General features: G+C 39.0%; 1 protein-coding gene across 1 annotated transcript in view; it reads left to right on the top strand.

Moving 5' to 3' along the window:
* trus (programmed cell death 2 like trus) overlaps nucleotides 1-12,260 on the top strand; it is a 211,577-nt gene extending 199,317 nt beyond the window's left edge. Inside the window, exon 7 of the mRNA XM_076187386.1 lies at nucleotides 2,820-12,260. Within this exon, the coding sequence (XP_076043501.1) occupies nucleotides 2,820-3,087 (268 nt within the window). The 3' untranslated portion in view covers nucleotides 3,088-12,260. The remainder of the gene's footprint in view (nucleotides 1-2,819) is intronic.
* The last annotated feature ends 266 nt before the right edge of the window (nucleotides 12,261-12,526 follow it).

Genomic DNA, 12,526 nt, shown 5'->3' with positions numbered 1-12,526 from the left:
CGATTCTATTTACGGTAAGAAAAATTCGCAGATACGGTATCCACTCATGTTTTGTTTACACCATACTGTAGCGCCACCACACCGTGTGGCCACCACAACAATTGGTCTCTTCCCGCATTTCCCTTTGAACACAAGTTAAATCCTTATGGTGTGTTTTTTGTGGATATTATTATCACCATGCACAGTGACGCACCCATAATGGCCACAAAAGGTTCTGCAGACACTGCTGGAGTTGAAAAGGCAAAGCGAAAGAGGAGTAGTCTGACATTGGAGGTAAAATTAGTTATTTTGAAGAGGAAAGAGCAGGGAGAAGGTATGTCTGCCATAAGTCAAAACTTGGGCCTAGCCCAGTCAACAGCCTGGACGATGTTGAAGAATCGTGAGGCTATAAAAAAAGCTGGGGAGAATGCAATGCATCTGCAGAGCAAATTGCTAACAAAACACTGTGAGCCAGTAATGGATATGATGGAAAGGTTGCTCAAAATGTGGATCGACGACCAGAATCATCAAAATATGGCTCTGTCAGAAAGCATTGTCCATTATTGAAAGACTAAAGGTAGAAATGGGAGTGGAAGACTTTGAATTTAAAGCAAGCAAAGGGTGGTTTGATTAATTCAGGCGACGTTCAGCTCTCCATGATATCAAGGTCACAGGTGAAGCTGCTAGTGCTGACAAAGAGGCTGCAGACAAATTCAAGCCAGAATTAGAAAAGTGCATTGAAGAGAAAGGGTACAGCAAGAAACAATTGATAAATTACAGTACTACCGACTAAAAGGGGGATAACGGTGTCCGTTGATGTGAATAATCTGTTGATTTGGAGTGGCTTTTGGGTGGCATAGTGATTGCACACACTAAACAACAGCACCAAAAACACCGAAAACACAGCAAAAACACTGCAAACACAGCTGATTAATGTCCATTAATGAGAGGTAGTACTGTATGATGAAACAAGACTTTACTGGAAGAGGATGACCAGTAAGACCTATATTGACAAAGAAGAAAAAAGTGCAAAGGGGAGCCTCTAAGGACTGCTTAACCCTGTTAATTGGAGACAATGCAGAAGGGGATTTGAAGCTAAAGCCACTCCTCATATATCACTCAGAAAACCCGAGAGCACTCAAGGGGTTACTGAAGCAATACTTACCTGTGATATGGAAATCAAATCCGAAGGCATGGCTGACCACTTCAATTCACCAGGACTATTTTACATCATATCTGTCTCCAACTCTTAAGGAGTATGCATCAGCTATCAACATTGCCAACCAATTCTTACTGATAGTTGACAATGCTTCCAGCCATCCAAGGGCTATGGAAGACTGGGCGGATAATATCAAGGTGATGTTCCTCCCCCCCAAACACCATAGCTCTGATCCAACCGATGGACCAAACAGTCATCAAGACATTCAAAGCTTATTACCAGCGGTGAACCATGCGGCAACTGATAAAGGGCACACATGGGCCTGGCAAGCCCACTATCAGAGAATGGTGGAAGTCTTATAACATTAAGCATGCCTTAGACAACATCAAGTCATCTTGGGACGAAGTGAAGAACTCTACCATGAACTTGGCATCGAGTAAAGTATGGCCAGAATGTGTGCATAACTTCCCAGGCTTCACTGAAGACAACATCGGTGCGATCAGAGATGACATCATAAATCTGTGCCATAAGGCTGGTTTCGATGGAGTTGATGATGATGATGTTCAAGATCTTTTGGAAAACCATGGTAAACCTCTCACAAATGATGAATTTATAGAGCTAGACAAGGCATTACAGGAGGCAGAAAAAGAGGGAAATGAGGAAGAAAAACCTGTGCATGGCCTGGACATCAAAACTCTTAGAGAATGTCTCGGAAGTATCGAAAAAGCCCTGGAAACCCTGAAGGAATGTGACCCAAATCCTACCAGGAGTAGCAAAGTGGCTCATGACATAGAGAAAAGTGTCAAAATTTATCAAGAAATCTATGATGAAAAAAGAAGACACACCAAACCCATCTTCTCGTTCTTCAAGCCAGTCAGACCTGCCATCCCTGTCACACCTGCCGACCCTGTTACAGCTGGCCCTTCCACATCCGCTGCCGACAGTTCTACAGCTGGTCCTTCCTCCATATCCTCTTTCTTCAAACCAGTCAAACGTGCCAACCGTGCTACAGCTGGCCCTTCCACATCTGCTTCTGACAGTGCAGACAATGAAGTGTTTGAGGGTTTTCAGCCTCCTGCCTCACCCTCATCTTCGTCTGCCCACTCAGCAAAAGATGAGTAAGGGCTGAGATCCCTACTGTCCCTTAGCCTAAGGACATCATCTGATAGAATACATGGCGAGTGAAAGGTAAATAAAAATATTTTCTGTTTATTTCTTTTGTGTAGTACTTTACATTTTCTTATGTGACTATTTTCATGTATTTTCATGTCTGTAGGGGTGACTTTCGACGTGCTGGAACACATATCCTATTATTACATGTTATAATGGGTTCGGTATACGGTAATTTAAATTTACGGTAAAGTTTTCAGGAACGCATATGTACCGTATAACGAGGACTTACTGTTCAACCAAGAGTGGTTGAATGTATCAGTTAAGGCTTTTACTGCATTTGGCCAATGGCTAAGGTGTTCAATATGGATGTTTAAGATCGTATGTGGGCCTTTAATATAGGAGATTTTAGATTTCTTTAATGCCTCTTTCCTTCTTTGTTGGAGAAGGAGGGTTTTGAGGACACTGTCTATGAATTCATAACTTTCTTCTTAAGTGGTAGAAGCACTTTTTTTTATGTCCCCATATATGGTTTAATTATTTATTTATCTTTTTTTTTTCCCCCCCACAGATATTGCCGAGAGGAGGGAGCATTGCCCTTGTGGCTTTATCCTCCAACCCAGCAAGATCACTTACAAAAGTGCTGCCACTGCTCAGGTCCTCTTGCCTTTGAGATGCAACTCACCCCTCAGCTGGTGCTCTTCCTAAGGGTGGAAGGCGTAATTGGCACTCCACTCGAGTTTGGCACAGTCGTACTTCTCTCCTGTGTCAGGTCCTGTTGGGCTGAAGGGGACACGTTCCGTCGGGAGGCCTTGGTGGTGCAACATGAAGTTGTTTAAGGTTGTTTTAAGGCTGTGGGGACAGACCTAGTCCGTACCTGTCTAACTGCAATGTGGTAAAGGGGGCTGGTTCAATATCAACAGGGGGGTACAGGAAGTTAGGGGTAAATGTGAGGAGGTTGAATTACTGACATATGCTGCATGTTTTATGGTATGAAAGCTGCTTGGTATTACTTGTGGGAGTTATTAGTATTGCAACAAGACTCTCTGATACATAATAACTGGGGTTGTTTACCATGATACTACAGGTCAAAAATGGATATGGGCTTCAGGGTTTGTTGCTGAAAAATAAGTATATGAATTAAGTAATACAGGAATGTCTTGAGGAAAGCACAGTGATCATCAAGGAACGTGATCAATTTTTTATTGGCAAATTAAGGGATCACTAGGCAAATTAGGGATTATCAAATTGGGCTTAATTGTCAGACCTTCAGCCATTAGTGAAATGGGTGTAATTAATGGGAAAGATGCTCCAACAAATGGAGTTGTGATTGTTCCTTGTGCTTCACCTCCACTGTTGATATTTGGCATCCACTCCCCACAATTCTGTCCAGTTTGCTACTCTGCTCTCTATTGCACAGCTTGTTTTGCTCATGGGACAACCTACCACTCATGGCCTCCCTTTTCATATCACCCTCATAGTGGTGGCCACGAAGGAGTTCATTTGATTTTTCAATGTTAATTGCCTTTTCATGAGCAGAAATGTCATGAAGACTAATGTATTTATATTTTTATTTTGTTTCACCAAACATGGGGAGAATTTCATTGGTGAAATCTTCAATATTATTGAATAAGAAATACTCACACATGCTGCTTTAAGCATAGGTTAAATTTCAGAAACTCTTCTTCCTCTTCCTTGAGCTTTTTGTGACTTATGTTACAGGTCATTAAATAGGGGAGGCCAAGAGTGGCTTCAAGGCCCATATAAGCTAACAGTCTGTGCAATCAATCCTTATGAGCTCACAAAGTCACAGCATCTTATGAAAAAGTAATTTTTATATCTGATTCTTGTACTCTAAAATAAGTATATTGGTGGCTGGTTTTAGCACTTTTTTGGCCTAATACTCATGGAACATGGGACTATATTTGAGAGTAATTGATGCTGACTATGGGAATAATGGAATTGATGTGTTTAAAAGGAAGTGTTGATTTGAGGTGGAAAAAGGTGGCCATTTCCCCCAACAATCCATCAATGTGCAAAAGAATTAACAACATATCACAGCCTGAACCAGGTGAATGACCCAAAGATTTCTTAAGGTTGAGGTGGATGGGGGTTAACATGCTACTAAGAGGTGATCAGACCCGACCTTACTGTTTCAGGCTTCATCACAACTAAACAACAAACTTGATTTTACTTACTTTAGCATAACCCACTGCATATTTACATCCAATACAGATATTCATTTCCCAGCCAGTTATATAAATCACTTCACCTCACACATTACTAGCATAAACTGACTTTTCATAGTATAGCAAGTTTACTTCAGCTAGACCCTACTTCTTACATTGCTTCGCCTTAGTCAATATTAGTGTATCTTCCCTTTACTAAGCCATATTGTATCAATCCTTCTTAGCCACATTTAAGTTGAACCTACTAGTTTACATGTGTCTGTGCATCCCATTTTCTCTGAAGACTGAGACTGACACCAACAAAGGGTAGGGATTAAACCGTGAGCTGCAGGTCAGCTACAGGAAGCAGCTAATGTAGTTGTGGAAGATACAAATTGGAGGGCTCAGTGATGGGTAATAGGAGACGGTGAGGTAGAAATGGTGAATATATTATGGCGATGATACAAAACACTCGTCAATAATGCAAGATGGCACTAGAGAAGGCAGATTAGGGGTTTAGGTTGGAATTAAACAATATATTGTGTAGGTTAGGAGAATAGGCTAATTGGGAAGATAAGGAGAATGTTGCATGAATATTTGCCCAGCTTTAGACTTCTAATGAGCCATTATTATGAAGCAGTTATATCAATGCCTGGAGTGCAAATACCTTTTGAGTGAAGTTATGGTGGATGTAATGAGTTATTTTTTGCTGGCTGTAATGAATTATATTCTCATGGGTGTGATGACTTGGAGGGTGGAGATCATGCCAAATATGTTAGAGATAGGTGGCATTGTAATGAGAAAATTTTGGGTTAGAAAAATGGTTACAGTATATTGTATCAAACGTCAAAACCACTGTTTAGAGAAAGATTGATTTTGGTATTAGGTGTCTAAGGTGGTCTAGAATTATTTCTGGACATTGAAATGGTCCATCTTGATTGGTTTCAAAATGTGGCAGGGGTTTGTGATATAATGGATTTTCAGGATGTCTAGTTTGAATTACATAGTGGGAATTTGAGGCTTTAAAGCTATATATGGCACATCATTAACTTGACTGGAATTACCCCTGTTGGGTATATTGGATCCTGTGGTGCACATATGTATCCATTAGCTTTTGAAGAGTGATTAACCATAAAATCATTTATCATGATGTTCCAGAGTGGTTGAGTTCCTAGTTGGTTGGTTTAAGCAACTGGATATTTGTAACAGCATTTTGTGTTTGGATATCATGGTAATGAGGTTTGTGACTCAAATGCTGCATGGTTAGGTTATGTATAACAGCAATTGCCCATGATAATTTTTAAGTTCCTGAATAGCAAAAGGTTAACCATATTCAATGTCCTCATTCTGGTGATTAAGTTCCTAAGTAATTTGTCTTGGTGACCCAAAGTCTTAAGTAGTCATATTGATTTGATGCATTCATGTTGATGTTTGTATAATTGCCAGCTTTCAGAAAACCAAGGATCCCAACACCCTGCTAGTAAATTTATAGGTACATGAGTTCTATATAACACCAGTTATTATAGTTCATAATGTATGCATAAATCTTTAGAATATGGTTGAGTTAGATATAGTACATCAGAGGTTACTTGATTTACTAAATGAATTTGCAAGGTGGCAAAGCTTGTTCAGCTATATAAAAATTGGTTTTACAATTTATTTAGAGAGCAGATGTGAAGTGGGGTAAGAGTATGACAGAAAATTTTGAAAGTAATAAAAAGATGTTTTGGAAAGAAAGTAAGAGAGGAAGAGGAGGCGAATCAAGTAGAGAAGAAAAGGTAAAAGGTGCAGATGGAGAGATGATAATGGAAGAGAAGGCAGTAAGGGGAAGATAGGCAGAATATTTTAGGGAGTTGCTAAATTTGAAGGAGGATAGGGTGGGAAAGATAGTTGCAGTGGGAAATGCTAAGAAAATGAGAGTGATGAGTGAGGAAAATGGAGGAGAAATAAGGAAGGATGAAGTGAAGGCAGCAGTTAAGATGATGAAAGCAGGTAAGGCACCTGGTCTGGATAGATGCCATGTAGAATGTCTAAAAAAAAGAAGGTACAGTGATGGTGGAGTGGCTGGTGAGGTTATTTAATGTTTGCTAGAGAGAGGGTAGAGTGCCGGAGGACTGGAGGAGTGCCTGTATAGTTCCTCTTTACAAGGGAAAGGGGGACAAGTGTGAATGTAGTTTCAGAGGGATTAGCTTGTTAAGTGTAGTTGGGAAGGCTTATGGGAAGATCTTGATTGAGAGGATTAGGATAGGAACAGAGGGAGTAATTGGTGAGGAACAGTGTGGATTTAGGATGGGTAGAGGTTGTGTAGATCAGAACTTTGTGGTAAGACAAATATGTGAGAAAGCTATAGGAAAGGGGAAGGAAGTTTTTGGGCTTTCATGGATCTAGAAAAGGCTTACGATAGGGTAGACAGAAAGGCACTGTGGGAGGTTATGCAGATATACTGGATAGGAGGAAAGCTTCTGGGAGCTGTCAAGAGTTTTTATGAGAGTAGTAGAGCTTGTGTCAGGATTAGAAATTGAGAAAGTGAGTGGTTCGAGGTAAAGGTGGGACTTCGTCAAGGATGCATTATGTCACCCTGGCTGTTCAACTTATACATGGATGGGGTAGTGCAAGAGGTAAATGCAAGGGTAGTGGGTCAGGGATTGGAGATGGTTGAAGAAAATGGAGAAAAGTGGGAGGTGAGCCAGCTGTTGTTTGCTGATGACACTGTGCTTGTGGCAGGATCGGAGGAGGGACTGAGGAAGTTGGTGACAGAGTTTGGGAGAGTATGTGATAGAAGAAAGCTAAAGATAAATGTGGGTAAAAGTAAGGTGATGAGATGTACAAGGGGCAAAAGTGGCAGTAGACTGGAAGTGAGCATTAAGGGAGAGCGACTGGAGGAAGTGGATAGTTTTAGATACTTGGGTGCAAATGTGGCAGGAAAAGGTGGAGTGAAGGTGGAGGTAGAATGTAGATTGAGAGAAGCGAGTAAATTCCTTGGTGGATTAAAGAGTGTAATGAGGAATGGTTGCTAAGAGGAGACTGTATGAAGGAGTGATTGTGCCAACAGCACTGTATGGGGCAGAAACTTGGAACATAAGAGAGGAAGAGAGAAGGAGTTTGAATGTGTTTGAGATGAGGTGTCTGAGAAGTATGATGGGGGTTACTAGGCTAGATAGAGTGAGAAATGAGGAGGTGAGGAGAAGAACGGGGGTGGAAAGGGAGTTAGGAGATAGGGTTGATGAAAGAGTATTAGGATGGTTTGGACACATGGAAAGAATGAGTGAAGAAAAACTAGTAAAAGGTATGGAAAGCAGATGTGGAGGGAGTGAACATGAGGGGACATCCTAGAATGAGGTGGATGAATGGGGTGAAGGGGGCTTTGGGGAAGAGGGGAATGTCTGTTGAGGAAAGACGGGAGAGGACAGAAGACAGGGGTGAATGGAGAATGGTTGTATATTGATGATGTTGTGATGCATGAGGTGGAATGGGCGGGGGGATGGGGGGTGAGGTAGTATGTGTGAGCAAAATTTGACGCAGCCCAAAGGGATTTCTCCCTGTCTTCTCCTTTTATTCATGGGGGGACGGAGAGGGGGGGTCGCCAATTTAATGAAGCGGCCTTGCTGTGGATGTGCTGTGTCTTGCGACACTGCTTCTGACCCAGGGCAGTGGACAAGGTGGAGGGGTGTGGAGTGTATTCAGGGATGGAATGGGTGGGAATGATTTTATGCCTTTTCCTTTTTGGGTACCTCCCTTGTAAGGGGGAAAAACCTTGGCATATGTACTAGTAGGACACAAAAAGTGAAATTATTAGTTTAACAAGGGTGTTTAAGGAAATGTTTTCAAGACATGTGGCTCTGGAAGGTACTTTAAATGAATGATTGCAGCTGGCACCATTACAGATTTTATTCTCGCTAATGCATGACAGTTATTCCCATCAAAAGGTAAACTCAAGGAGTGTGTCACTTTTTTCCTTCATTTCAGCCATTACTTTTGAGATGGCTAGGCCCCTGATGAAGCTCATGGATTGAAGATTGTGTTCCCTTTCTGATATAGTATATGAATTATCCTAGAAGCCCAAGGGACTTTTTTCAGTATCATGTAATTAATAGCAGGCATTAGCCACAATAAAATCTGTATGGTTCTTCCATACCTAAAGACTTGGAAGTTTTTGTGATAAAAGAATTTGGTCAAATCTATTAAGGAATGGTAAAATTCCACATGTGCAGAGTTCCCAGATAAGTTTATTTGGTTTGGTTGTAATGCAGTTATCATTATTAGGTTAGGAATTGGGTTAGATTTGATTGGTTTGGTAGTTAAATGAGATGGGATTGGTTGGGTTGGTGCAGACAAGTAATGGGTTGAAGTGTGGGCTGCAACATTAGCAACAATTAGGCTGTGCTTATAGGAAACTTGTATTAAACTTTACAGCTACTGATTATAAGGAGTCTAGATGCTATATTCATAAATTAACTTACAGTAATATATTGTTTTATTGAGAATTGTCACATTTACATATAGTATTATAGTGCATCTTGCATATAGACATGTTTATATTGGAGAACTATTTCAGTATCAGAGGCTTGATTGTATTCAGTGAAACACCAAATTTTCACGGCACCTAAGCGGAAAATAATTTAGACTTGAGACTTTTAGGCTCTTAATGATAACATTTAAGGATCTCCCAGTATGTATCACACAAAGCAAAAGAGTAATCAGTAATTTCTATCAGTTCTTCAGGTCTGAAACTTGTATTTTTCGTATGCTGACCTGACCTCAAGAAAGCAATAATGTGCAATGCGGTTGAACGACCTCATTACATTTTGTTAAGATACCCATGCAGTACCTCAGCTAATATAGATTTTAGCTTTGACAGTAGATTTATTTTTTACCCTTGTGTTCACTCATGTCAGTTGATATTTTCAAAAGTTGTTTTTGAAGTGTTTTATATTATTTTTACTGTATAATCTTTAATTGTTTTAATTCTTGTATAAGTCATCAAAAGGTACAAAAGACTAAACCACAGAATGAAGTTGATATTACAGTGATTAATGTTGACTGATTTTGTGGGATCCATATCTGGCAGTATTTTTACTTTTGTATGATTGGTATATAGATAGATGATTACCTAGTAAAGAAAATTTATACAATAGATCTTGTGTTATAAAATCTGAAGCAAGTGTAACATTGGAGCCATAGAATACAAAATTTATTAAGTTTTGACATTGAAAGACTTATTGTTGAGCTTTCCTAAATGGAAACAGCTCATCATGAGCTTGAGAAACCATACTGGAGATAATGGAGAAAAACTACTTAAAATAGACCCCTGAAACAATTGCCTTAGCTCTTACTCTATATGTGACAGTATGAAGTTCCTGCATTATAATATTGATCATAAATACAGTACATGGAATTAAGAGGAAGTGTGGCTTACAAAATATACATTTCAAACTCAACTTAGATAATTTGAAATGTAACCGAGCTATTTTATTCCATGAGTATTTAAATGGCTTTTTTGCTGCTATATTTTTCTGTTTACTTCAATCATGAATATATCATATTCACAAAATATTCATACAGAGGAACTGTTACAATATGATAATGTGCTCTGGCAAAATCATGTATGCTCAGTCATAAGTTTGCTTTTTATTTGTGTGCCAGGTAGGGATCCCTTCAAGATTCTTCCCATTTTATTTATAAGATTTTTCATTTTCTTGAGATTGCTCTGTGCTCTGTCATGTTTCCCAGTGTTGTGATATAGGGATGAATAGTGAAATCCACTTTATTAATGATAATTGTTGTCTCTCATTTCACTGACTGAAAACCCTAAAGTGGCTGGCAGTGGTCCTTAGACCCTCCCATTGATCTCTCTGGGAAGAAATGGAGTACTGTCTCTGTTGTATTAGTATGGAACTGTTCCTTTTCACTGGCTTAAAGTAGTAGGAAGAGAGGAGCAAGTGCCAGTTGTCAGCTCTCCCTTTTTTTTTTAAAGTAGAGGAAATACAGTCAGAGTTCATAGATATCTTGGGCCTAGTCTGGAAACAGTGTCATCCTCTTGGAGGTTTCACCTCCATGTGGAGGTATTGACAGGTGTTGAAGATGGGCAGAATGGAGATGATTCTCTCTGACATCCACCTTGCAAGACCATCACTTTCAGGTAACCATTGGTCCCAGATTCACTTCACAACATTGTAAGTATGAATTGTGCATCAAATTTACATATCCCAAAATAAAGTTGAAAAAAAATTATGAATTTGTAAAATGAATATACCTGAAACAGTGATTTATTTTTCTTTTTAAAAACTTGAAAATTGTTTGGCAAATCGAATCAGGAACATGAAATCACATTTTTTATGTACAAATTCTTGTTTTCATATAGATGTTTACTGTTTCCTTCAGTCACCATAAAATGAAAACTTACATTTAAATAGGACAGATAAATTGAAACATGTCCATTGTGAATCTGGATTATGTGAAGGTATACCAAATTAGTGGGATTACAGAATGTGATACATTTCATTGAGAAAAAAGATCTTCATCAGTTAAATGTTTCAGGCATCTCATTTAAACTGAAGTTTGACAGAGATAATATTCTTATTTTTATGAGGTTAACAGCTATAAAAAATGAACTCAAGAAAGTGTGCCAATGTTTGCCATCAATCATATTCTTCATCACAATATCTGGTAGGTCAATAGATGACTGATGACATTGACAGGTGATATACAATTTACGTCATACATTCAAGTCTCACCTTGATGGCTGTGAGAAAAAGCTAAGATTTGTCTCGGCAGTCCACAGATTTAGTCTACAGTTCTTGAAAAAGTTTGGAAAATGATCTTTGTATACGGGCATAGGCTAAGAAAGAAAAAATATGAGGACTCTGTCACACACTGATTTAAAGTCCCAGAATTTTTGAAATTGTAGTTTTCTAACTTGTGTAAGGATTCTAAAAATTAAAAAATTATATATGAAAATCTGTCTAGTCCTTCAGGATACTACAGATTCACTTATGTTGACAGTTATCTTGGTGGCTTTGTGCTGTGTGTGCTTCGTGGCTTGGCGCTCATTTCTCTTGACGAAGTACAGTGGTTTAGTTTTAACACATTTTAGGGCATGTGGACAGACAGCGTACTCAAGATATGATAAACAAAAATTATTCCAATGCTATTCTAATTTGATTAACTCATAGTTACCTGAAAGGTTCATATATTGGTGGGTGATTTGGATGATCTTGATAACAGATTAAAAATATCTCAACTCATGTGATTCCTATATTGTATTTGTCAAGGTTTGTTTCTCATGAAGTCATAATTAAGAATACCCAAAAACTAATATTTTCAAATTCCAGTGAGAATAGGAGGGATTGAAGTCAGTTGTGACTTCAATATTTTGAAAATTACTTGTTTACTCTATCCAGAGTTTGCTGTTCATGTACCTTCAGAGCAAGCACAGATGCAATGTAAGCTTTGAAGTTTAGAGAAGTTGCTCAAAGCTTTCAGTACAGAAAATAAATCCTCAGTAACAAATAGCAAAAGGGAATGTTTCCTCAATATGGGATTACTTGTTGGCTTGGAAATAATTTTTGTTTACATTAATATATCATGTATTGATCTTGTTTTATGTCACAGGATCATTTACCCATCAATTTTTCGTAGTTGCAGTCATGTTTATCTCATATTTTATGAATTTGATGGAAAGGAAAGTGTGCAAAGGTTCATTGTTTTATGATCTTTAACATTTCCGTTTCTTCTTAGCTTGGAGTCCTAGATTGAGGCATACAAGTGATGATGTTAGATATCAGAATCACAGTTTGCATAATTATTGTACAGCTTCTCATGTTAATAAACCTATAAATGAGGAATGTTTTTTATTTTTCTCAAACTCTACTTTTGTCTACGGGAAGCAAGGGTCAACTTGCCCAAGTATCATGTCTATCTATATACCAAGGGCTTCTTTCCCCTTCATGGAGGTAACCAAAGTCAAAAGGGATATACCCATTTACCCACTTCATTCCCACCCATTCCACTCCCATCCACCACCCCTTCCTCCCTCTCATCGCAGCTCCTCATGGATGACGTCTTCCCTGTATCCTGCCCTCTGGCCTGGGTCAGAAGCAATGCATGAGGA

The sequence above is a fragment of the Oratosquilla oratoria genome, chromosome 6, assembly GCF_046742065.1.
Source record: "Oratosquilla oratoria isolate Oo_2021 chromosome 6, ASM4674206v1, whole genome shotgun sequence".
In the NCBI taxonomy this organism is placed as follows: Eukaryota; Metazoa; Arthropoda; class Malacostraca; order Stomatopoda; family Squillidae; genus Oratosquilla; species Oratosquilla oratoria.
Note: the sequence above shows the minus strand (reverse complement) of the source record. Positions and strands in the feature narration are given on the sequence as shown.